The sequence below is a fragment of the Scatophagus argus genome, chromosome 7 (genome assembly GCF_020382885.2).
Source record: "Scatophagus argus isolate fScaArg1 chromosome 7, fScaArg1.pri, whole genome shotgun sequence".
Lineage (NCBI taxonomy): Eukaryota > Metazoa > Chordata > Actinopteri > Scatophagidae > Scatophagus > Scatophagus argus.
In genome coordinates, this window is record NC_058499.1 from 9,868,904 (window position 1) to 9,895,540 (window position 26,637).

Here is a 26,637-nt window from a genome sequence, read left to right on the forward strand (position 1 = left end):
CTACAAAACCACCAACTGAACCCACTACTCCAACTGAGAAGCCAACTACACCTACAACCGAAAAAACAACCACAACTACCAAGTCGACAGCACCACCAACTGAACCCACTACTTCAACTGAGAAGCCAACTGCAACTACAACTAAAGGACCAACCGCAACCACAACTGAAGCACCAACCACAACCACATCTACAAAACCACCAACTGAACCCACTACTCCAACTGAGAAGCCAACTACACCTACAACTGAAAAAACAACCACAACTACCAAGTCGACAGCACCACCAACTGAACCCACTACTTCAACTGAGAAGACAACTACAACTGAAGCACCAACCACAACCACAACATCTACAATACCACCAACTGAACCCACTACTTCAACTGAGAAGCCAACTGCAACTACAACTAAAGGACCAACCACAACCACAACTGAAGCACCAACCACAACCACAACATCTACAAAACCACCAATTGAACCCACTACTCCAACTGAGAAGCCAACTACACCTACAACTGAAAAAACAACCACAACTACCAAGTCGACAGCACCACCAACTGAACCCACTACTCCAACTGAGAAGCCAACTACACCTACAACTGAAAAAACAACCACAACTACCAAGTCGACAGCACCACCAACTGAACCCACTACTTCAACTGAGAAGCCAACTACAGCTGAAGCACCAACCACAACCACATCTACAAAACCACCAACCGAACCCACTACTCCAACTGAGAAGCCAACTACACCTACAACCGAAAAAACAACCACAACTACCAAGTCGACAGCACCATCAACTGAACCCACTACTCCAACTGAGAGGCCAACTACAACTAAAGGATCAACCACAACCACAACTGAAGCACCAACCACAACCACAACATCTACAAAACCACCAATTGAACCCACTACTCCAACTGAGAAGCCAACTACACCTACAACTGAAAAAACAACCACAACTACCAAGTCGACAGCACCACCAACTGAACCCACTACTTCAACTGAGAAGCCAACTACAACTGAAGCACCAACCACAACCACATCTACAAAACCACCAACCGAACCCACTACTCCAACTGAGAAGCCAACTACACCTACAACTGAAAAAACAACCACAACTACCAAGTCGACAGCACCACCAACTGAACCCACTACTTCAACTGAGAAGCCAACTGCAACTACAACTAAAGGACCAACCGCAACCACAACTGAAGCACCAACCACAACTACAACATCTACAAAACCACCAACTGAACCCACTACTCCAACTGAGAAGCCAACTACACCTACAACCGAAAAAACAACCACAACTACCAAGTCGACAGCACCACCAACTGAACCCACTACTTCAACTGAGAAGCCAACTGCAACTACAACTAAAGGACCAACCGCAACCACAACTGAAGCACCAACCACAACCACATCTACAAAACCACCAACTGAACCCACTACTCCAACTGAGAAGCCAACTACACCTACAACTGAAAAAACAACCACAACTACCAAGTCGACAGCACCACCAACTGAACCCACTACTTCAACTGAGAAGCCAACTACAACTGAAGCACCAACCACAACCACAACATCTACAATACCACCAACTGAACCCACTACTTCAACTGAGAAGCCAACTGCAACTACAACTAAAGGACCAACCACAACCACAACTGAAGCACCAACCACAACCACAACATCTACAAAACCACCAATTGAACCCACTACTCCAACTGAGAAGCCAACTACACCTACAACTGAAAAAACAACCACAACTACCAAGTCGACAGCACCACCAACTGAACCCACTACTTCAACTGAGAAGCCAACTACAACTGAAGCACCAACCACAACCACAACATCTACAATACCACCAACTGAACCCACTACTTCAACTGAGAAGCCAACTACAACTGAAGCACCAACCACAACATCTACAATACCACCAACTGAACCCACTACTTCAACTGAGAAGCCAACTACACCTACAACTGAAAAAACAACCACAACTACCAAGTCGACAGCACCACCAACTGAACCCACTACTTCAACTGAGAAGCCAACTGCAACTACAACTAAAGGACCAACCGCAACCACAACTGAAGCACCAACCACAACTACAACATCTACAAAACCACCAACTGAACCCACTACTCCAACTGAGAAGCCAACTACAACTACAACCGAGAAAACAACCACAACTACCAAGTCGACAGCACCACCAACTGAACCCACTACTTCAACTGAGAAGTCAACTGCAACTACAACTAAAGGACCAACCGCAACCACAACTGAAGCACCAACCACAACTACAACATCTACAAAACCACCAACTGAACCCACTACTCCAACTGAGAAGCCAACTACACCTACAACTGAAAAAACAACCACAACTACCAAGTCTACAGCACCACCAACTGAACCCACTACTCCAACTGAGAGGCCAACTACAACTAAAGGACCAATCACAACCACAACTGAAGCACCAACCACAACCACAACATCTACAAAACCACCAATTGAACCCACTACTCCAACTGAGAAGCCAACTACACCTACAACCGAAAAAACAACCACAACTACCAAGTCGACAGCACCACCAACTGAACCCACTACTTCAACTGAGAAGCCAACTACAACTGAAGCACCAACCACAACCACAACATCTACAATACCACCAACTGAACCCAGTACTTCAACTGAGAAGCCAACTGCAACTACAACTAAAGGACCAACCACAACCACAACTGAAGCACCAACCACAACCACAACATCTACAAAACCACCAACTGAACCCAGTACTTCAACTGAGAAGCCAACTGCAACTACAACTAAAGGACCAACCACAACCACAACTGAAGCACCAACCACAACTACAACATCTACAAAACCACCAACTGAACCCACTACTCCAACTGAGAAGCCAACTACACCTACAACTGAAAAAACAACCACAACTACCAAGTCTACAGCACCACCAACTGAACCCACTACTCCAACTGAGAGGCCAACTACAACTAAAGGACCAATCACAACCACAACTGAAGCACCAACCACAACCACAACATCTACAAAACCACCAATTGAACCCACTACTCCAACTGAGAAGCCAACTACACCTACAACCGAAAAAACAACCACAACTACCAAGTCGACAGCACCACCAACTGAACCCACTACTTCAACTGAGAAGCCAACTACAACTGAAGCACCAACCACAACCACAACATCTACAATACCACCAACTGAACCCAGTACTTCAACTGAGAAGCCAACTGCAACTACAACTAAAGGACCAACCACAACCACAACTGAAGCACCAACCACAACCACAACATCTACAAAACCACCAACTGAACCCACTACTCCAACTGAGAAGCCAACTACACCTACAACTGAAAAAACAACCACAACTACCAAGTCAACAGCACCACCAACTGAACCCACTACTTCAACTGAGACACCAACCACAACTGAAGGGGTAATTACAGGTCCCACAGTGAGCCGACCAACTGTCCCTCAGATCGGCAACAATACAACACCAACTCCAACACCTTCTGTATCTATTTGCCCTGAATGGAATGTTACGGTAAGAATTTTAATATAGCTCACTCTTTAAAATATATGTAATTTTCTGTTATTCTTCAAGTAATTTTAAAAACACTACTTGAAAAGAAAACAAGCTTTCTTGCAGTTTTTGCAAATTTCTTGAAAATTTTGCTAACTTCCTTTTTTTTTGTCATTTTATAACAGCAAAATGAGACGTTCATCATCTGCAACTGTACCATGGCCAAATGCATTGAGAACAATACAATTGAAATAATTCCATACGAATGCCCACCCCTTCAGAACATCACTTGTACTAATGGAAAGAAACCAGTTCTTGTGTATGATGAGCACCACTGCTGCCAATATTATGCTTGTGAATGTAAGCCATTTTGTGGATAAACAGATGTCTGACATATTTATTGAAAATTTCACTCTTTAATGACTTAAATTTTTATTTTTTTGTGGATCTCTTTGCAGGTGTATGTGAAGGCTGGGGAGATCCTCATTACATCACATTTGATGGCCTGTACTACAGTTATCAAGGAAACTGTACTTATGTCTTAATGGAAGAGATTACTCCACGACATCACTTGAAGATTTATATTGACAATGTATTTTGTGATCCCACTGAAGATGTTTCTTGTCCGCGATCGATCATTGTCGCATATGGATTTCAAGTTATTACACTCGTGAATCATAACCTAATTGGAACTGCAAAATTAGAGGTATATATGTTTGTATTAAAAGTTTACTGTAAATTCTGAAAAAGTCACTGGACTAATTTTAATTAATAGTGGCAGTGCAGATGAAATGGACATAATGGATAATTTTTTTATTGTGTTTTATTTATTTTCTTGTCATATAATGTTTTTGCTTTTTTGTACTTGTAGGCACTCAAAGATGGAGTCCGTTTGAAACTACCTTATTCACAGCAAGGTGTTAAGGTCCTGAGTTCTGGCATCAACTTGATTTTTGAGATCCCTCGTATAAAAGTAGTCATTACATTTGGAATAACTGGTTTCAGTGTCAATCTTCCATATAAGCACTTTGGCAAAAACACACAAGGCCATTGTGGTAAGAATATCGCTCTCTCTGCAGTGGCTATTTTGGTAAATCATTTGAAACTAGACAGTGACCTTAACTGTTTTGTGACTCTGCTGGCAGGAACATGCACTAACAACCAGGCTGATGATTGCATGTTGCCTGGAGGCAAGCTGGTTGAAAGTTGTTCTGTGATGGCTGATTATTGGTCTGCAACACTCACTGGCCAACCTGAGTGCCAGATACCACCCACTGTGCCACCCACCAATGTACCTGAACCACCACCAACCTTGCAAACTCCATGCAAGCCAGACTCCATATGTGATCTCCTTAAGAGCAGGTAGACATTATCTAATTCACTGTAGTAGTTAACATTCATCCCCATAACTCTGACATATTGCAGTTAAAACACATTAACTTTTTTATTTGTGTTTTTGTTTGTGCTTTACTTTCATAGTGTCTTTGCAGAGTGCCATCCTTACGTCTCTCCTGACAAATTCTACAAAGGTTGTGTTTTTGATAGCTGCCATGTTTCTAACCCATCAATAGAGTGCACAAGTTTACAGACCTATGCTGCTGCCTGTGCTCAGGCTGGGATTTGCCTTCACTGGAGGAACCACACAAAACTTTGTAGTAAGCAACCCCTCATTTTACTGTCATAGATATATAGATACATAGATAAATGTGAACAAGAGGGGTTACTCTTTCATTTTATTGCAACAAGCTGCTCCACATTTTATTATATACAGTGAATAGGCAGTATCTATTTTAAAAAGTTTTTTTTTTCCACTAATAGCAAATGAATGCCCATCAAACAAAATTTACAAACCATGTGGTCCTGCGGAGCAGCCAACCTGTGACGACAAGTAAGTGTGAACAAAAACAGTGTAATCATTTTACAGTTCACTGTGCACATTAGCATTTCCTGAGTTGAGGGTTGTGATGGATAGTTACATATCTCTTGTAGACAGCACAGAGTCAGTAAGTAGAGTAGAATGGAGTGTATCAAATGAACTGTTTTAGAGATCTGAAAGAAGATCTAAAAGAAATAGCACAAACTAACTGTTTATTTTCAATGAATCACTGTTGCAGTAATAATGAACCATACCTGAATTACACCACTGAGGGCTGCTTTTGTCCTGATGGAATGAAACTCTTCAACAAGGAGTCTGGCATGTGTGTGAATAAGTGTGGTAGGTGTGGTGTATCTTCAAGTCTTAAATTGAGCTGAATATAAAATATCAGTCATGAAGTCCTACAAGATTGTTCATTTTTCAACAGGATGTCTTGACCCTGAGGGTATTCCTCGTGAGGTGAGCTAAGTTTTCTATTTGTGATCACTTAAAAGCCTGTGTTGTATGGTTGCAAGAGACAATTAAGTCACTGCTGTGGTTTAATCTTTCAGTTCAATGAGAGGTTTGAGTACAAATGTCAAAACTGCATCTGTGAGGAGTCCACCAAGACTGTGACATGTGTGCCTAAGAAGTGCCCAGCACAACCTCCTTTGAGCTGCAGTGATCCAGGGTTTGTCCTTGTCAACCAAACTAATCCATCCGACCACTGCTGTTCTACCATGGTTTGCCGTAAGACACAAAATCATTGCATGTTTGTATTCCAGATTTTTCAGAATGCTGTGCACCAATAACAATTCTTGAGGATGGCTCTTAACTATTCACTGTCACCATTTTATTATCTTCAAAGAATGTCACAGCAACTCTTGCCCAGTCAAGGGCATAAAATGTCACATTGGATATATACCAGATGTCAGTGTTCCTGAGGGTAAATGCTGTCCAGAGTATACGTGTGGTGAGCTCATTAAGTCATAGCTTGAATTTATATAAAGCCTAATGATGAAAGGGACACTTTAACATAAGTTTCCTTGTCTTACTCTTTTCTAGAGCCTAAAAGAGTGTGTGTCCACAAAGAAGTTGAATACCAGGTAAATAAGAAATGGAAATGTACTGATTATGCATCACACAATTTGTTAACGTATCACTATTGCTACCGTATTTTCCGGACTATAAGTCGCTACTTTTTTCTCACGCCTTCAACTCTGCGGCCTAAACAACGATGCGGCTAATCTATAGATCTTTATGGGCTAACGGCCCAGTGATGCAAAGAGGAAGACACTAGTTTTAAGCGTAACTTTCAACAGTCATTTTGCGTGTTATGCACATACCATCATCATGGAAAACACTCAAAAAAATGCATATGATGCAGCTTTTAAGTTAAAAGCAATCGAACTGGCTGTCCAAGAAGGAAATAGAGCTGCTGCACGTAAGCTTGGCATAAATGAATCAATGGTGAGACGTTGGAGACGGCAGCGTGAAGAACTGACGCAATGCAAAAAGACGACAAAAGCTTTCAGAGGTAATAAAAACAGATGGCCCGGACTTGAAAACGTATGTCATGTTACAATGTGGACACCTGCGGCCTATATATGTACAAATATTTATTTATTTTTTTAATTTGGGGGGTTCGGCTTATACTCCGGTGCGTTCTATAGTCCAGGAAATACGGTATTTCATGATTTCTGCTGTGCTGCTACAGGTCTTTGTGGTTAGAAGTATGAATATATTTCTTCTTTATTTATTAGCCTGGTTCTTCAGTTCCTGTCCAAAAATGTCAGGATTGTACATGTACAGAAGTGGTTGACCCCAAGTCTAAGCTATTCAAGATATCTTGTGAGTTTCAGCAATGTCAAACAAACTGCGACCTGGTAAGATAAATTACATTTATTATAATCAAGCACATGATAATGCTACTTGTTTCACTCAGAATATTTTTACTGGAAGGATGAGCTTGTAAAAATACACTTGGCAACTCCTTCTCTTAGGGATATGAATATAAGGAAAAGGATGACGAATGCTGTGGGAGGTGTGTGCAGACACGTTGTGTTGTCAGTTTAAATGATAGCAAGCAGGTCTTGGAGGTAAGTTGGATTGTCTATGACTCCAGAAGTTCATGTGTAATTGTCTATGGTTCCATGTTGATATCTGACTGCTCATCCATGTCAATGCCCTGCAGCAAGGACAAACCTGGTCACCACCTGAGAATAAGTGTGAGTTTTACACCTGTGTTAAGCATGGTGAGACTTTAACTATGGTCAGATCACAAATCATCTGCCCATCATTCCACCCAGACAACTGTGAACCTGTAAGTATCACTCTCAGCCAACTGGATTGACTGTGTCTGAGAACATGAGTTAAAAAAAGATTGCTGATGTTTCTTGGTTTTCCTCCATAGGACACAATTCAGACTGCAGCAGATGGCTGTTGTAAAATTTGTGAGTATGACATGTTATTTACTTTTAGAAGAGGGTACCGTTAAATGAAAAGCTAATTGTGTGTCTCTTTTGAAAAGGTGTGGAGAAGAATAAGGGCTGCAAGATAGCGTCCATGAAAACCAGGGTTTCACACAACGGCTGCCAGTCTTACGAGGAGGTTGATATTCCATATTGTGAAGGATCCTGCAACACTTTCACCAAGTAAGGATGACATTACTAATATTTCTAATTCCTCTGGAAAGTCACAAACCCATTACGTTTTGTGCAGTTTTTTGAGTGTATTAATCAGTCCTGCCTCTGCTTCTTTCAGGTACTCTGAATCAGCAGACTCTATGCTGCATTCCTGCTCCTGCTGTAAGGATACCCGCTCCAGCAATCGCACTCTTGACTTGCACTGCTTGAATGGAGAGGTGATTCCCTTCACATACATGCACGTGGAGGAGTGTAACTGTGGCCACACACACTGCACCAGACCTCCTGCTCCTGTTCGCAGGAGGCGAGGCTTCACGCTGGTGTAATGACAAATCTGCAATTACATTAATGAATGTCTTTCCCTATTGTCTTTACAATCATTTCATCTATTACAAAGTAATTTCTGTTGTAGTAAGAGTATTTATCAGTTCAAAATAAAAAGATGTAACTCTGTGATTGTCTCATCTGTTCTTCTCAGTGATGCTCGACACCACTACTGATGCTACTCATTTATTTATTTGTTATTTATCATTGACACTCATTTGCCGTGTTTATATTTGTATATGTAATTCACCGAGACCTAAGTCTCTACTTCGTTCTTTCATGTTCCCATGATGAGAGTGACAATGAAGAATCCTTCATCCTTGCAATACAGTGTGTGCAATCTGGATCACAACACTGTTTCCAGAAATACTACTGAAATATCACTGTGAGACTGTTGTGAGATTACAGCACTCTCATTCAGCATATGCAAAATCTTTATTATGTTCTGTTTTGACTATAAGATGACACCAAAACAGAAATGAATCACAAAATTTCACAGAGTTTACGTCGTACCAGACAGCCACGAGGAGACTGATATCAAGATGAGATGAGTTTGTTTATTTTAGTTTGAATTTTTTGCTCATAATTTTGACAATGCAATCCATTAGAAGGTATGCATGATATCAAGTGGTAATGCTGAACAGATAATATACAGCTGAATATATCTGTATATTGCATAATCTATAGCATCTGAAAGTTTGCCCTGCACATGGTAACTATGTTCACCACTACTCCACTTGAGTCCACAATAAAACATTTTTAGATAGATATTTTAGATATTTTTAACATAGTGCCCAGTTATGCAATCATTCAGATATAATAGTTTTTGTATTAGTTTCTTAATTTGTTTTTATAATTTTTATTAATCTATCATAACTTATCTCCCATTGTAGCATGTTTAGCCTCATGAAAGTGTATACACTGTTTGCTGAAATTCCTTTAGTCATTGTTTTGTCTGGGATTTTTGGAAATTGAAGCGCAATAGGAAGTTGATTTGATATCAATGTACTCATGTGCTTCGTGTAGGTTTCTCAAATAGCAACTTGCTTGGACCTCCTCCATTGGTAAACATAGCTTTGGACCTCTCCCACAGGCAGACAGCTGCATGACGTCTGCGTGACAGCATGCATTGTGTTGATTCAAGGAGGACAGTCGATACGCCAAATTACCAAAAGCCAGTTTCAATTACAGGAATGTTCAACAGTAAGCACTGACATTTAATACTATCTAACTTCCAACACTTGTTATTATTCCACAAACAAAATGAAAAGACTGACACTGAGGTGGTTTAAACTGTAGTTAGGATATTGCTTTAACCTCGAAGCACACCAGATACTGTAGTATTTTTCAACAGTATTTCTATATTTGTTCAGTGGCAGTTCCAAATCAGATTTTATACATGTGTAATATATAATGTGTTTATTTATTTTATTTTGTTCATTGAATTTGCTTATTGAAGCAGGTTTCAGTGTTTATGGGAAATAACTGCTCTGACAATGAGCATAACACTTAAGTTTAAATGTTTTACTTGAACTATAATAATAATTCTATATGCTATAATAATAATAATAATAACAATTAATGACAAATTCAAAAACACATACGGAATTGACTGCAGTTCAAGATAGTTAATTGCATAAGATAAGATAAGATGAATTTTATTTATGAACTTTATTTATGAACTAAGATTAACTTTATACATACAGAATCAAAGATTGTGGGAAACATGAATATTTAACCCTAGGACAGATCAGTACAAGAAGAGGACAAAATATTGTCTGAGGACATTCTCCATAAAATCTAATCTTTGTTTCTACCAACAGCTTTGGATGCTTTTTTTGCATGTCAAAATTTTACTGTGTTAACAGATGAATCAAGGCATGTCTTTTCTGTTTGCTATGTGTCAGAGCAAGGCTTTCTGTTTGCATGAAAGTACCTAAAGACAACACTGTATGAGCTGTTACAGCACACAGAGCAGCCTACTTGACATGCTTTATTAGCTAAACTAACATAGTTATACATACAGTTCTTCTGCATCCAGTAATGATTACTGCACATGGCCATACAGGACAGGATTGCTTATGCTGCAAGAAATGTTAATTACATTAAGTTTTTATCAAAGAATTCTGTGATCTGACTAAAACTGATGTGCCAGATCCAAGTGTGGGATCAATTTAAATTACTTTTTGTTTTACCGTCACCCTTTGAATTTGGACCAAATCTCTCTAAAATCAACTAAAAAATGTGAGGATGTGGATTCTTTACAACTGCTATATTAATGAACAATATACATGAAACCTTGTCATCATCATGAAATAACACAATGTAAAAAAAATTATATTAGCAATTTAGACGTAGAGCAGATAAGTGGTGCAGTTATCAAAGTTTTCTTTTAACCTTTTGTGCCAAGTTATATCATTTAGAAAGCACAGGTGGGTTTGCCTTAACTAGCACTTTCAGTCAACACACAGCTAAGTTAGTGGTTCATGTTTGTTTGTTCCATCCATGATCTTCCTACCATATCAATTTAGCACAATTTATTAAGCTAGAATTTCTTAAGCCTTTAATGGGACTGCCAGTGTGTATTTAATTGCAACATTTGATGAGAGAAATGAGATGCATCTGGGGAAAATTGAAAAATTGAAATTTATCATTAAAATGGAAGCTATTGCTGAGCTTCTACATAAAGTAGCTTTCTCGGATAGGCCTTTGACAGACATTAAATGCATCACCACAGGCCCTTCAAATGTTTAACCACACTGAGAAAGATATACATTATATCTAAATTGTCCAGCATATGTACATAGGGCTTACATATTCATATACACAGTAGAAATACTGTGATTTGTGATATACTGTATACTGTAATACTGTGATTTTTGATTTCGTATGTGCAGTCATAGTGAAGATTCACCAATGTTTCATAGCTTGTAGATAAGTATGCATTAAATAAAGTATGCATTTCAGCATTTCTTTTTCAAATTATGTTTTCAAAGGTCAGCTTCAAGCCATATTCACAATCTTCATAATCGGCAGAATGTTGCCAATACAAACTTGAACTTTCAGTCAGTTCACCCAAGTCCCACACACAAAAAATGGTGACCCTTTGAATTGCAACAAACAACACATTGGTAGATAAACTGACTTCTCATTTGCACTGGAGTAATCTTGTGTAATCTTGTTATCCTACGGCAGAAATCATCAACTGGTTACTCACCAGTGGAAGAGGTGCTAAGTTTATTTTTATTGGTCAACTGTCTTACCGAATTTCAAAACATTTATTTTTTGTGAGAAAAGGAGATGTTGAACTGGGGGTTTTCTGGTGGAGGTCTGAGAAAATTTTCTGGTTACGTATCTGGTTATCTTTATGGATTTCCCATTGCTATCCATATGTATAAAGGCTAATAAAAACATTAATTTTCAAGTCCAGCTTCTACATCGTCTGTTTCTAAAAATTCTGGCTCTTGCACAAATATTGTTGATGACCCCTCACCTACACTGTGGCTTAGTGGTTCAGTGAGTTCAGTTAGTTGTAGGGTTGGACTGGTAGTTAGGTCCCTGGATTCTCTTGACCATGTGGCAGTGTGGCTCCTGATGACCTTGCCTGCATCTTGGTGACAGCCTCAGCGTCATCAGTGCTGAGTGGCTTTGCAAGCCGCTTTGTCCTACAAGAAAAGCCTGCCACCATAAGCACAGCACAAACAATAGTGTCATTGTTATGGCATTATGGCTCTCTTGTTTTAAGTTGACACTGCAGGTCGAGGATGGCAGTAATCAAGGATGTAGTATTGCTTGTACATCCTGTGCTGTTCATTATCCAGTTTAAATAATCCAACAGGTTTTTTCACTTTTAAGGCAGTAATTTGAAATGCAACATAATGTAATTTTCCATAAGTTTAATTAATATGACAGTGATTATAATTGGTTGCATAAGATATTTGTCTGTGAAAAATGGGTCCCGACTTTAAACAACACAGCATTGTCACACAGTGGTGAGGTATTGTCTTGTTTTGGTTTTATGTCTCGTCATTTCCTGTTTTATTTTGAAAAGTAACTCTCCTCTCGTTTCAGGTCACTTGCCCTTCCTCATGTGTCTTCAGTCTGATTGTCTTCTCGATTACCTGATTGTGTCCACCTGTTCCCCATTATCCCTTGTGTTCAAATAGTCTGCGTTTCCCTTGTCTTGTGCCAGTGTGTTTCGTCCTACACTCCAGCCCCTTTCTCGCCACAGCCATGAAATTAGTCTTCGATCACCTTTCTGTTCTTGCCTCTGTTATAGAGTGATTTTCTGTTGTAATTTTCATAGTTTAGATCTCTTTCCCATAGAATAGTGTCAGGTTTTTGTGCTTTGCTTTTGTTTTCCTCCTTAGGAGTGATTTTTAGTTCGTTAGTATTCCTCTTTGTAGATAGTAGTTTTGTCCTCAGCTTTGCGAGTGATTTTTGGTTTCAAGTTAGTTTTTTGTTCCTAGTCATTCTTTCCTCCTGTGGGAGCGTTTTCAGTTGTAGTAGAAATTTCCCTCGGTAATCTTAATAGCCTTTTTGTTTTCTCTCTTGTAGATTTCATAGCCGCGCTTCTTCTAAGGAAGACTACCACAGGTAATTTGATGGCCTATTGTTTTAACACTCTGTGTGAGAAACTCAGGACAGAGAATACTAATAAAGTCAGCGGTTGTGCTACTATCTCTGCATCTGAGTCCTGCTTGAGCCCGATCGTGACAAGCATGTAGTTAATGCAAAAGGTAAATACTGCAAAACAGGAGAAAGTATTACTTTAGAATGAATGTCCTTAATTTATGATTGAAACAAACAAGTTTTATAACAGTTAAGTTTCAGTTCAACCAGGAGAGACAAGTGAATTAAGTAAAGATAATTGTTTATTACAGCAGGTGATGTAATAATTAAGTCAGAAAGTCTTTGGTGCTTAGATTCAACAAAAGCTGATGGAATGATGAAGGCAATGAATCAGCAGTGATGGAGAATTGGAGGTGTAGATAAGAGCAGCATGAATGATAGCTAATGATGCTGATGTTGATGTGACCATCAGATGACAATAGCTGATACCTCAATTGACATGCCCAGACAAGGACAGCAGGACATTTTAAGTGAGCAGGTGTGAGAAGAGCAAGTGACAGGACAGTAGGTGACCTAAACTACTGGCATAAGCGTGAAAAGAATAGTCTTCCTGATGGAATTTCCATTACGGCTTCATTTATAATTTCTTCCTATGTTGTCATCACAATTGTTACATATCACACAAAGTAATTGCTATTGTAGAGTATTTTTCAATTCAAATTAAAAAAGAAGTTCTATTTTTGGCTCATCTCCTCCATTGCCTTGTTTGTATTGGTATTATTGATACTTGTAATTATTGATAACAGAAAATGTATACATATTAATAAGTGTGCATTTTATCTTATTTAAAAAGTTGCAGCCTTTTCCTTGTATAGCTCTATACTGTCAGCAAAATTATGCACTTTCTTTTGGGGTTCTTCACCATATAAAAGTACATTTTTTGCATTAAGACATGCTTAGAAAACTGAACAATAAATAGAGTAAAATGTTAATTCCTCTGGACTTTTTGCGTCTAAAATGCAAACATAAAACGCAGTAAATATGCACACAGTATATTCGGGATACTCTACATACTGTATATACTAACATTAAAAGTAGAAAAGAATAACTATGTTTTATTTATTTTGAGGTGCAAAGTAGAAATCTTGGTGTCAATTACAAGCCATGAAAAAACTGCTACAAGCATAGAAGTATTATAAGGGGAGATTTCCTCCATTGGTGGCAGATCTAATAAAAACAAAACATATGAGTTCAAACTGTTAGAAAAGGTCTGTGGTTTTGAGTGGCGTACTCTGTTTGTATCAGCCTGTTGCTGAAGATACTCCTGCTTGATTCAGAGAGGCATTAAGAGGGTGAGAGGTCCTGTGCATGAGGGCTCTGGAGTGATGACATGTATAGGCGCATGTCATCATTCAATCGCTGGCTGTGGAGGTGGTGTCCAGCAAATAATGTGGGCTTTGTAGATAATTGGCAGACCTTTTGGGGAAGACCTGGTCTCATACTCCTGTCCCATACACTGAATTTCTACTGAAATTTTTGGAGTTCAGAGTGTCGTCCTTAAAACTAATAAAGAGTTAATAGTGGACTATAATCTAATCTAATAAAGTAATTATTATGGGCAATTTCAACATCCACGTAGACGATAGTAATGATAGCCTTTGCGTAGCATTTATCTCTCTATTAGATTCAATCGGCTTCTGTCAATGTGTACATAAACGCACTCACTGTTTTAATCACACTCTTGACCTTGTTCTGACATATGGCATTGAAGTAGAACATTTAATAATCTTTGAACAAAACCCTCTTCTATCTGACCATTGTTTAATAACTTTTGAATCTGTACTATTTGACTTCATACCACCAAGAAAAAACTAGTGCTGTGGCTAAATTTAAAGAAGCAGTTCTATGGTCATTCACTTCAGCATCATGTCCAGATACCAGTGAACATTACAACAATCCCTCTCAAACTGACCATTTTGTGGACAGTGCTGCAAGCTCATTAAGAACAACTATAGATTCTGTTGCCCCGCTAAAACAGAAACGCATAAAGCAAAAGAGACTTTCACCCTGGTATAATACAGATGTTCACAAATTAAAACAAAATGCGCAAAAACTTGAAAGGACATGGCGTTCCTCCAAACTTATTGAATCTTGCTCAATCTGGCAAGACAGTCCTATGGCCCTATGGACTGCCAGAGCAGCCTATTACTCAAAGTTAATTGAAGATAACAAGCATAATCCTAGGTTTCTCTTCAGCACTGTACCAGGCCGAAAGGGAGCCATAGTGCTATCGAGCCTAGCATCCCTGTGACCCTCAGCAGCAATGACTTTATAACCTTTTTCAATTACAAGATTTTAATCATTAGAGACAAAATTCAACACCTACTGACCTCAGCTGGTACCAATCGACATCCAAACACTGGAACTTTAAAACCAATGGTAGAAACAGGTAATCATCTTGACTGCTTTTCTCCTATTGACCCTCATCAGCTATATTCACTTATATATTCATCCAAGCCAACAACATGCCTCTTAGACCCCATCACTACTAAGCTACTCAAAGAAGTTTTACCCTTACTTAGCACCTGTCTATTAGACATGATCAATCTGTCCCTAATAACAAGCTATGTGCCCCAGTCCTTTAAAGTAGCTGTAGTCAAGCCTCTCCTTGAAAAACACACACTTGACCCAGAGGTTTTAAGCAACTATAGACCAATATCTAACCTTCCATTTCTTTCCAAGATCCTTGAAAGAGCAGTCGCCAATCAGCTATGTGACTTTCTTCAAAATAATAACTTTGACAATTTTTAATCTGGCTTTAGAGCCCATCATAGCACAGACAGGGAATTGGTCAAAGTCACAAGACAGTCAAACAAGAGACTTATCTCTGTCCTTATAAAAGGTGTTTTTTCCTCGCCACCGTCGCCAAGTGCTTGCTCAAGGGGGAATGTTGGGTTCTCTATATTACAATTTAGTTAACGAGTTTGGTCTAGACCTGCTCTAATTGAAAAGTGTCATGAGATAACTTTTGTTGTGGATTGGCTCAATATAAATAAACTGAATTGAACTGAATTGAATTGAATTAAACAGCATCTTTTTCTGTGAGACCTGTGATCCCGGATAGAAAAGAAGGAAATAAAACAGAATCTCAGTACTGGTGAATGTAGACTGTTTCCGACCTATTTTAACCTTTATTTACCCTGTTAAAGTGTACTCAGCTCAGTGTGGGGATTTCCAGTTGGCACCTGTGTTTACACTTTGTTTGATTGTGGTGTTATGCATAAGACAAGGAAAATTAAATTTGCACTTGACCACAGTAGCTCATCAGTCACACCCTGTAGTTACTTTGTTGGCTATGAAATGCAACATCATCCATGGCCAGTAGGTTTAGTATCATGTAAACCCGCTAGTATAAATGTTGTAGAGGTGTTAAGTATCTATAGTACCAGGGAGCTTTTTTTTCTTTATTTCTTTCTTCATCAATACAACCAGTTATTTTGCTAAAAATGTTGTTAATTGAACTTAATTGCAACTTTTAAGAGCCTTACATGTTTGTCACATTTGAATAAATAAGGCACCATGTCTCGAGAGTTAAAACTAGACCAGCATCAGTCTATCAGCATATCCATGTTAGCAATTACATGGACATGCTGATGCCAGCAAAACTGAAGAATTATTTCTATTAAAGTATCAGTGATCAATCTGCTACCTAGTGGGTGAAAGAGGACGTGTTCTAGACTGTCAGTAAACATTGGTGATGCAAGTCTCTCAAATGTTTAATCAATGTATGGTCCAGTGATTTATGGATTGACTTAAAGATTTCACTTCAAGTCATTTCCGCATAATAGGACACAGAGGCACAACCCACAGCTTAAAATGTCCCGGTTCACTGAGAAAAGTACACAGTTCTTGTTAAGTTAGTCATACACACTCATTTTCTTAAAAAAAAAAAAAAAGAAACAGGACCTGGTTAAAAGTTTGTTTCAAAATTAAAGTGTACAGTGCAATGATTCATCAGCTGCAACTGCATGGCGGTTCAATTTAACATATTTATCTTACATATAGGATATATGTTAATGTTTACCAAAGATTTAAACAAGTAGAAAGAGTGCATTGATCAGATGCTTAATGTCACAGAGAGATGGAGATATGAGAGAGAGAGAGTTGGTATAATCAACCTCTTTATGGGTGTGATCTTAATGGAGACAAAAACCACAATGGTTGACACCCAAAATTGACTTTTTTTTTTTTTTCTTTTTACCACTCCTAAATGGCAAACACCCAGTGAACTAAATTACGTGACACAGACAGTGTGGGACCAGTTGGCTAAACCATCCCTCTCTGGACCAGAGCTACTCTGTGATCTCGAGAGCAGCCAGGATGCCACTTGAATGTGTGATACCATGGCTCATCCTTTGCCTTGGACTATCTGTAGAGACCGCAGGTGAGTAGACTCAATGGGAAAGCTGCATATATCAACAGAATATTAGAAATATAAATAATCTGCTTTTGTTTAAATTAGTGATAATACAAGCTTATTGCGTAAATGTCTTTCTTTTCTCATAAGCCATGACTCAGATGGTGACCATAATACCAGAAATTACAGGTAATTAGTCTTAATGAGGAGATAGCAACTCAAAAATATGATGATTGATCAACGGTGTAGTGAACTTTTTTTTTTTTGTTCTCCACAAACTAGAAGTGACAACCTCGCACAACGGCCAGTTCTGCAGCACATGGGGAAACTATCATTTTAAGACTTTCGATGGACGTTTCTTCGAGCTTCCCTACACTTGCAACTACATCCTTACGCAACAGTGTAAGGGAGGTTACGAGAATTTCAATATTCAGCTCCGGCGGCAGGAGATAAACGGGACCACCACCATAAAGAAGGTCACTATGAATCTGGAGGGGGTCGTTGTGAAATTAGTCAGCACTTCCATCAAAGTCGATGATAAACTGTGAGTCTGTTTCTATAACAGCTGTTATATCTATTGGTTTACAGTGATGGTTAATGACTTATGATCTTACCAGGAATTTTTGTCACCCTTAGAGTCAGTGTCCCATTCAGTCAGGGTGGAATTACAATTGGAAGAACTTCCTCCTATGTCAAAATCGAGGCAAAGCTGGGTTTGGTCGTCATGTGGGATGAAAAAGACACCTTGTGGGTATGTGCATTCATTGTGTAATTATAGTTTTATACATATAATGTCTGATATTGACTGAGATGAGGACTAATTAAAAGGAAGCAATTGTGAGGGTTCATATTATGACATTTCTTCTATTAATGATTAAACTGAACTTAACACATTTTATTCATAAGAGTCTATAAAATAAGACCAACTACTGCCAGAGTTAGAATAACCAGAGATGTTGTTAAAATATGCATTTTGCATGCATTTAAAAAGTGTTAAAGACGACAATTTACAACCACTGACTGACAACGATATCAGCATGAAACGCAGCAGCAAAAGTGAGCATCTGAACACACGCCATGTCCTCAGGGAGGCCATTCCTACAACAGACACAAGAAGACTACAAGTATAAATTTAGCCATGACAGATCAGTCTTTGAAACAGTAGTTGTCAAAAGGTCTTTTACTCTTGATCAAGTCACACAGTGTTCATCAAGAGTTGGCATTTGGTATATCATCATGTGGATGTTCAAACTTTCCATCCTATATGCTTTGAAAAACACTCATCATCAAACTACCATGGAAAAAAAGAGTTAAGATTCCTGATTTTCTATATTCAAATCAAATTTCACTTGGTTTTAAGGTTGAGATGGATGCCAAATTCCAGAATCAGACTTGTGGTCTGTGTGGTGACTTCAATGGAGTTTATGATGCTGAGTTCGTCAAACCAGGTAAATAAAAATAGTAAAGCTTAAAACAACCTGCACAAAATTCTTGGTGTTTGTTAAATTCTTATCCTTACTTTTCCCTCTAGAAACAGGGGAGCCTGTATCTCTTGAATATTATGGGAACCTCTGGAAAATTGATGATCCTACTGAAAACTGTGCAGAAATCACCTCTACAGCCACACAGACCTGTACAGATGAGGTATGTGTAAATGGATTTGCTTCAAAAAATTTTTATATTCAACCTTTAGGTGCAATTTAAGTCATGTACTCATAACCCACAGGAAGACCTCTGTAAGAACCTGCTGTCAGGACACGCGTTCCACAGCTGCAAAGAGCTGATTGATACTGACTCCTTCATCCACGCCTGTGTGAAAGACTTGTGCTACTGTAACAGCAGCGCTTCATGCTTGTGTTCAACCCTATCAGAGTACTCCCGTCAGTGCTCGCATGCGGGCGGGAAACCACAGCAATGGAAGACCGCACAACTGTGTGGTAAGAACAGCAATCAAAGCACTGATGCTTTCACTGTATTTTCATCAGAATGACTGCTTCTAAATTGTCCTGTTTTCTGTGCTGAATAGGAAAAACATGCCCTTTCAACATGGAGTATAAGGAGTGCGGTAATCCCTGTACTGACACCTGCAGCAATCCCCGGAGAAGTGAATTGTGCGACGATCACTGCATAGACGGATGCTTCTGTCCTCCTGGTGAGTTTCCAGATTTGAAAGCCAGCATCGATGGCATTTGTACAGAGTCCAGCAGATGTCAAAGGTTGCTTGTTTTTGTTCACACCAAGTTAGTAATTTATGATTTCAAAATTGAAATTCTGTGCTGATGAATTACTGCCATGTTGTTACAACTGGACTGCCCCATAAACTGTTCACTCCCACACACACACACACACACACACACACCACTGAAGTCAGGAACTGCACCAGCCAATGTATGCAGCACTGGACTGCCCCCTCCACACTGCATGTCACTTTAACCTGTCAAGTTTTATATTTATTGACTTATTGACATCCTACTTAGTTTATTTTTGCATGCCCTTACCTTTTTTTAGATTTTATATGTTTACATTTTTTATACCCAAGTGTTCTACTACTGCACCATTTGTCTTAGAGTGATGCAATTTCAGTTCCCTGTATGTGCTGCACATATGGCAGAACTGACAATAAAGTTGACTTTGACTTTGACTTTGACCATAGAATCAGAGATTATGGTTTTAGCGGCAGTCTAGCATCTGTGGTATTTCCTTTGTTAATATAGTGAGGTAATGACGTTTATTACATTCTTTCAGCAGTTGTTTTTGTGCAGTTGTGGTGCAACATTGGACTTATCAGTTAGGATCCAGAAGACGACAGTGAAGCCTAATCTACAGAAAATTAACAGTGAAAGTGAAAGGCTATGGATAATGAAATCTAAATGAGGAGTTTGGATATAATACAGTTTTATTTTGGTTTTGGTTGGAAATATGTGGATGTCCTCAAGATTTTGGTTTACGCTAAAATTACCATTAATTCATGCACAAAAAAATGTTAACTGGGAGCACCAATTCAGCAATTGCAAATAATTTGATGTTTCACCCTGTGACAATTACTTGACTCTGCACAGTTGGGACAAAAAAAAAAGCATTTTACAGTACCCATACATATGGATATGACTTTTATATGATTTGCACTCTGTAATGAGTTTACTGTTACTGCTCCAAGGCTAATCATGTGAATATGTTTCTGTCAAGGGACTGTACTTGACAACATTGATCAAAGTGGGTGTGTTGCTGTTGAACAGTGCTCCTGCTTACACAGTGGCAAACCATACAAAGCAGGGGAGTCATACTCGACGCAGTGTAAAAATTGGTAATCACTTCACAATCTTCAATATAATGCTTCCATTTACAACATGTGTATTTAAGGTGGTCTGTCCAGCTGAACTTACTGAACTCTGTTGACAGCACCTGTGTGGCAGGTCAGTGGAACTGTGTGGAGAAGGACTGCCCTGGTATCTGCTCTGTTCTGGGTGGCTCCCACATCTCCACCTATGATGACAAAACATACACTTTCCATGGAGACTGCTCTTATGTTCTCTCCAAGGTGAGGCACCTCAATTTATCACCCTTTAAATTCACATGCAAATTACAATAATTAATAAGCAAACAGTTAAGGTAATTAAGTGCATTTCTATCCTCTTCTGTTTAGGAAACTAATGGTAGTTTCAGTATCCTTGGTGACCTGATCAAATGTAAAAAATCTGATAAATCAACTTGCCTGGCCGCAATCACTCTGCTACTTCCTGAACAAACGGTAAGACTTATTCATATGATTTCAGATCTGTTGAAAAGCTTCATGTGTGCTGTCAAGTTTTTAATAATCATGTTGTGTTTTTTTGTTTTTTTTTACAGATGATTAAAGTGGAAGACAGTGGGGAGGTTTTGAATAACAAACAGATCTCCAAACTGCCTCTTTTCACAGGTGAGTGGTTGGGACTATTCACTGTTCATTCCCCTATAAAATAAGAAGATATAATAATCTATTTATTTTCCTGTATTCTTTTTTTCCCCACAGATAACATAATGGTCTTCAAGCCATCAACATTCTTCATTGTAATCCACACCACCTTCGGACTTGATCTTGAGATCCAGCTCACACCCATTATGCAGGTCTACATCAAAGTCAGTGTTTCCAACAAAGGAAAACTCAGCGGTGTGTTTTGCTTCTCAAGCACCTCCAATTTATAGTGTAAAGCATGGTGTGATAAACACTGTGGTGAATATTAAATCCATATCTTCATTCAGGGCTTTGTGGAGATTTCAATGATGTGGAAGTTGATGACTTCAGAACCACAAATGGACTGATTGAGGGAACGGCTAGGACATTTGCAAACACATGGAAGACCGACACAAGCTGCCATGATGTGGAAAATTCTCCTAAAAACCCCTGCAGTCAGAGTGTAAACAAGGGTAAATCACAGACCTTATGCTCCATATTATAACGTCAGTCCTCCCAATACTCCACTAGTGAACAAGTTTCCTTCTTTTTCTAGAGAAATATGCCAAAAGCTGGTGCACCTTGCTGTCAGACCCAAAAGGGATTTTTGCCCAGTGCCATACTGAAATAAACCCAAAAGATTACCAAGATGTAAGCAGCGATTTCTTTTTCTTATGCAGTCTAATAAACATATACCTGTGTATTTATGGTTTTATGTACTATTTATTTAACAACTTTGTGTACTCATTTAGCTTGTTGCTGCTTCTCTCCTCAGTCTTGTATTTATGATGCCTGCGCCTGTGAAAACAGTGAGGAGTGCATGTGTGCTGCCTTGTCCTCCTATGTTCAAGCATGTGCTGCCGAAGGTGTCTTACTGAATGGCTGGAGGGACACCGCATGCAGTGAGTCAAGCTCAAACTATCAAATGTAAAATAAATGAAGTCCATATTTGTTTTTAATATTCTGATCCTGAGTCAACCTGTTTTCCTTTCATAAGAGGGAGACATGACTCGCTGCCCCCCTGCCTTTGTGTATGAGTACCAGATGACAAGCTGTGGTCGCACTTGTCGCTCTCTTAGTCAGTCAGACTCAACATGTGAGGTTCAGCACACCCCGTTTGATGGCTGTGGCTGTGCAAAAGGAACTTATCTAAATGAGGATGGACAGTGTGTGGCAGCCTCACAATGTCCTTGTCATGTTGGAGAGAAGGTGGTACATCCTGGACAAACCATCAGGGTCCATGGACAAACTTGGTAAGGATTTCAATATTCATAGCAAATTTTCAAAAAGCAAAGCTATATCTTTTATGATTATTTTTTGGGAGCTTTCATTAGTCAGTGGAAGGTAGACAGGTCACAAGAAATGAAAGGAGAGCTAGAGAGAAACGGGGAATGACATACAACAAAGGTCTCCGCTCATGATCAAGGCCTTGACTCCTCAGGGCTCACCTCCAACATTTATGTTTAACTGAACAAAAAAGATCCTGGAGTTGTGGATCACATTCTCCAGAGCAAACTGGGGGACAGCTTTTGTTGTGGCACACATCCAACATGAATACTTCACTGCAGAGTGAGTAGCAGCATTAAGTCATGCAGCAAAACAAGCAAGAAAACAAGACGCCTGCCTAACACACATATAAGGATCTCATGCTAATTACAGAGATGGAAGTTAGTGTGTTCCACAACTGCTTAACAGAAGTATGACAAGGATGATGTTAAACTGATTTTAGTGAAAGTGAAGGTTAATCAAAAAAGAAAAGAAAAAAACTCTCAGGATGCTGTATACAGTAAAGTACTCCCCTTACCTAACTTACATAGCTTTTCATTTTATTAGGACTATTTCTACAATCAGAGTCAGAAATACTTCATTGATCCCGGAAGGAAATTGGGCAAACCAAATTTTTTGGAAGCAAAAAAAAACCCAAAAAATACAATTTGAAACTGTAAAAAAATAAGATGTGAAAACACAAAATCTGCAACTGAAAAAAATAAGATGTCAAATTCTAAAATATACATAAAAGTGAAAATTGAAAATAGATAATTAATTCAAAAGAATTTCAGAACTGAATAAAAATTATATTTAAACTTTTCTTACACTTATTTTTAGTTTGAGTACAATGTTGTATTTTTCAAAGTTCAAAATCAAAATTTGAACTTTCAATTTCAAATCTTTTTTTCGAGTTAATGAAACTTTTAGCCCTGATTTGGCTACATATATACAGTTGTTCTGTACACACCAAGAAGGTCCTGGGTTTGACTGCTTGTGTGGGTGCCCTCGGTAAACTTTGGTTTAACTCACCAGTCCAGATACAGCGTTCACTGATCTGGGTCCACTAAACTGCTTATGTGAATGTGATTAGATGGTTGTATGTGACTGGTGATCAGCCAGGTGTTCAGTGCTTATTGATGAGTATTGGACAGCTACTTGTAGCACCTCCCTTTCAAGGATTGAACTGATGAACACACAATTTAATTGTTCTCTAGTTAAGGGTTGAGAAGTTACATTAAGAATTGCAGCTGTGAACCTTTGTCCTATACTGTTTTTGCCTTATAAAGAAGCTAACACTGATTAGAAATAACACAAGAATGCATTTCTCCTCTTGCCTGTCTTTTTGTGCATTTCAGTTCTTGTTATAGTGGAAAACTAAGTTGTACAGGAACCCCCACAACTGAATGTAGGTATACAGCTCTCAGTTCACCATAGTATTTGTTCCATTGAAAGCACTGTATGAACAATACTAGGTATACAGTGGTGTCCTGTGTAACACACTATCATTGTCATCAGCATGCACCGATCCAATGGTTTTTGTCAACTGCTCAATTGGAAAGCCAGGTGCTATGGGATCAGAGTGCCAAAAAAGCTGCCAGACACTGGACGCAGACTGTGTAAGACTGAGATCACGAGATCACAATAGTTACAGAATATTCCACACATGCATATTAAAACAGCAGGATGACGTGAAATACATTGCTATTACACTGTATAGGTCAGTACACAGTGCATCCCAGGCTGTGTATGTCCTGATGGCCTGCTGTTAGACAGTAATCGAGGCTGTATTAAGGAGGAGCAGTGTCCCTGCATATATAATGGAGAGTCCTATTCCTCAGGAGAGAGTGTCACTGTAGACTGCAATACCTGGTGAGTCCTTCTTTTCAGTTCACTGTTCACTGTGCTTTTTATTTCTGTTGTTTATTTATTATTTTTATGTTGTATTATTATTGTTTATTTATACACACAACTTGACTTTACTTCATCTATTTAAACCATAGCACCTGCAAAAGCAGAAAATGGGAGTGTAGTGATCATGAGTGTGATGGAACCTGTACCATGTATGGAGAAGGGCATTACATCACTTTTGATGACAAGAAATTCTCCTTTAAAGGGGATTGCAACTATGTCTTCGCTCAGGTATAGCACCAACCTATATTTAGTCTATTATGATTTGTCAAATGTCAGACTTGTGATACCAATGCCTATTTCTTGCAGGATCACTGTGAGGACAATATGAATGGCACCTTCAGGGTTCTGACTCAGAGCATCCCATGTGGAGGGACTGAAAGCATTTGCTCCACTAATATCAGGCTCTACCTAGGGGTACATAAAGATGTTATCTATATGCATTTAGAACTTGTTCAAATTTTGACTTGGCAGGACGGCAAATGAGCATGTTTTCTTTGTTTCTTTCAGAACAATGAAATTGTTCTTTCAGAGGAAAATATCAAAATTGTCAAACAAAGCAAAGGGGAGGAGATACCCTATCAGATTCACACTATGGGTATATATCACGTCATTGAGGCAAAGAATGGTCTTGTTCTCATTTGGAATCAGAAGACAACACTCATGATTAAACTTAGCCCCACATTCAAGGTAGATGAGCAGATGCACAAGTTAATAATAATAAGGTTAACATTTTACATGTTTTAACTAGATTTAATTTAATCTCAGGGAAAAGTCTGCGGTCTGTGTGGGAATTTCGATGGCAACATCAAGAACGATTTCACCACTAGAAACAAGGAAGTTGTGGTTGAAGCACTAGAGTTTGGAAACAGCTGGAAAATGCTGTCGACCGAAATGCAATGCCCGAATGCAATACCACTAAATGATTCCTGCAGTCTCTATTCACACAGGAAGGCATGGGCATTAAAACACTGTAACATTATCAAGAGTGATGTATTTTCGAGTTGCCATTCAAAGGTAGGAAAACTCGCATGGCTTTCTGTATAATTAGATAGCTTGGATATAATTCACTCTCTTACTACACTTTCGATGTTTTCCTTGAAAAAGGTGGAACCGGAACACTATCATGATGCCTGTGTGACAGACACATGTGCCTGCAATACAGGAGGAGATTGTGAGTGTTTCTGCTCGGCTGTAGCAGCTTATGCAGCGGCCTGTAATGAGGCTGGAGCCTGTGTGAAATGGAGAACTCCAACGATCTGCCGTGAGTGTTTAATTTTTTTTCTGTGAGGAGACAAACAACCAAATACAGTGTGTGCTTATAATCATCACCTGTCACCATTGTCATTTCAATTCTATACACCAGTGTACTTTTTATTATGAAGAATTTATATGATTAAAAAACATTACTTGTTAACATTACCTTTTCTCTTTGTTTCCTTAGCTCTGTTCTGTGATTATTATAACCCTGATGGAGAGTGTGAATGGCACTACCATGCTTGTGGAAAACCATGCATGAAGACATGCAAGAATCCCTCAGGAAAGTGCTACAATCAGATCCCGGCATTAGAAGGTTTGACATTGATTTTCATTCTCTGTCATCACTCAGAGATTCTCGTGTGGTTTAAGTTTGACTTCCTGTCTGTACCTGTTCTGTACTAGTTTTGCAATTAACAGTAACATTTACCTTTTTAAGGCTGTTATCCAAGTTGCCCACCTGAACAGCCTTATTTGGAAGAAGTTACCATGAAGTGTGTGTCACAGGAGGAATGTGGCTGCTATGACAGGGAGGGAAATCATTATAAAGAAGGGGAGGTTGTGCCTTCACAAGATAACTGTTACAGCTGGTAAAAAAAAATTCCATCTCTATTTGTCATCACAATAAGTACTATAACCATCTGCAGTTAAATACAGTGATACTGTCATAGCTAAATGAAAATGAATTTAAAAATGTATGGGACAACTTTCATGTTTCCAGGAGCACACTGATTTCTCTGGTGATTTAATCAGTAAAACAGCCATGTGTAATTGCCCCATGACAGTGACATAGCATGCCATAATATTAATAGATTTTGTTTAAACATATTTTTTCACTTATCTTCTAGTATTTGTGCTTCAACGAAGGTGGAGTGCAGCTATAATATCCAAGG

The 26,637-nt window shown here is 38.9% G+C and overlaps 4 protein-coding genes across 4 annotated transcripts; all 4 read left to right on the top strand.

Moving 5' to 3' along the window:
* Nucleotides 1–281: 281 nt before the first annotated feature.
* On the top strand, nucleotides 282–887 carry LOC124061766 (C-type lectin domain-containing protein 141-like; the record flags this gene model as incomplete). The annotated part of the gene is made up of 2 exons (XM_046393989.1): nucleotides 282–353; nucleotides 825–887. Coding segments are annotated over 2 exons (135 nt in total), but the record flags the coding sequence as incomplete, so codon positions are not given.
* A 921-nt stretch (nucleotides 888–1,808) lies between these two features.
* On the top strand, nucleotides 1,809–2,660 carry LOC124062115 (salivary glue protein Sgs-3-like; the record flags this gene model as incomplete). Its single annotated transcript, XM_046394633.1, has 1 exon — nucleotides 1,809–2,660. A coding segment is annotated over one exon (852 nt), but the record flags the coding sequence as incomplete, so codon positions are not given.
* Nucleotides 2,661–3,540: 880 nt separating this feature from the next.
* On the top strand, nucleotides 3,541–8,592 carry LOC124062116 (intestinal mucin-like protein). Its single transcript, XM_046394635.1, has 18 exons — nucleotides 3,541–3,587; nucleotides 3,752–3,926; nucleotides 4,025–4,272; nucleotides 4,438–4,621; nucleotides 4,712–4,928; nucleotides 5,046–5,221; nucleotides 5,385–5,454; nucleotides 5,681–5,781; nucleotides 5,870–5,901; nucleotides 5,994–6,171; nucleotides 6,290–6,394; nucleotides 6,487–6,527; nucleotides 7,185–7,307; nucleotides 7,425–7,520; nucleotides 7,616–7,744; nucleotides 7,835–7,874; nucleotides 7,952–8,075; nucleotides 8,185–8,592. Exons 2-18 carry the CDS (start codon nucleotides 3,785–3,787, stop codon nucleotides 8,390–8,392), a joined length of 2,214 nt encoding a protein of 737 aa, XP_046250591.1. The 5' UTR covers nucleotides 3,541–3,587; nucleotides 3,752–3,784; the 3' UTR covers nucleotides 8,393–8,592.
* Nucleotides 8,593–17,272: 8,680 nt separating this feature from the next.
* Nucleotides 17,273–26,502, top strand: LOC124062114 (mucin-5AC-like). Its single transcript, XM_046394632.1, has 27 exons — nucleotides 17,273–17,406; nucleotides 17,530–17,568; nucleotides 17,662–17,923; nucleotides 18,016–18,130; nucleotides 18,740–18,827; nucleotides 18,911–19,023; nucleotides 19,106–19,316; nucleotides 19,406–19,531; nucleotides 20,566–20,683; nucleotides 20,779–20,917; nucleotides 21,023–21,127; nucleotides 21,226–21,295; nucleotides 21,389–21,526; nucleotides 21,619–21,783; nucleotides 21,867–21,961; nucleotides 22,086–22,212; nucleotides 22,308–22,563; nucleotides 23,935–23,984; nucleotides 24,095–24,195; nucleotides 24,297–24,448; nucleotides 24,580–24,718; nucleotides 24,797–24,904; nucleotides 24,998–25,177; nucleotides 25,256–25,504; nucleotides 25,595–25,751; nucleotides 25,932–26,060; nucleotides 26,184–26,502. The coding sequence occupies exons 1-27, from the start codon at nucleotides 17,343–17,345 to the stop codon at nucleotides 26,336–26,338; spliced, it is 3,651 nt and encodes a 1,216-aa protein (XP_046250588.1). The 5' UTR covers nucleotides 17,273–17,342; the 3' UTR covers nucleotides 26,339–26,502.
* The last annotated feature ends 135 nt before the right edge of the window (nucleotides 26,503–26,637 follow it).

Bases quoted from the DNA above. Each gene is read 5' to 3' on its own strand.
- LOC124062116 (XM_046394635.1), top strand. From the start codon at position 3,785: ATGGCCAAATGCATTGAGAACAATACAATTGAAATAATTCCATACGAA. The intron at 4,273-4,437 runs GTATATATGTTT...TTGTACTTGTAG, and splicing joins TTGGAACTGCAAAATTAGAG to GCACTCAAAGATGGAGTCCG. The intron at 7,745-7,834 runs GTAAGTATCACT...TTTCCTCCATAG, and splicing joins ACCCAGACAACTGTGAACCT to GACACAATTCAGACTGCAGC.
- LOC124062114 (XM_046394632.1), top strand. From the start codon at position 17,343: ATGCCACTTGAATGTGTGATACCATGGCTCATCCTTTGCCTTGGACTA. The intron at 18,131-18,739 runs GTATGTGCATTC...CTTGGTTTTAAG, and splicing joins ATGAAAAAGACACCTTGTGG to GTTGAGATGGATGCCAAATT. The intron at 19,024-19,105 runs GTATGTGTAAAT...CATAACCCACAG, and splicing joins CACAGACCTGTACAGATGAG to GAAGACCTCTGTAAGAACCT.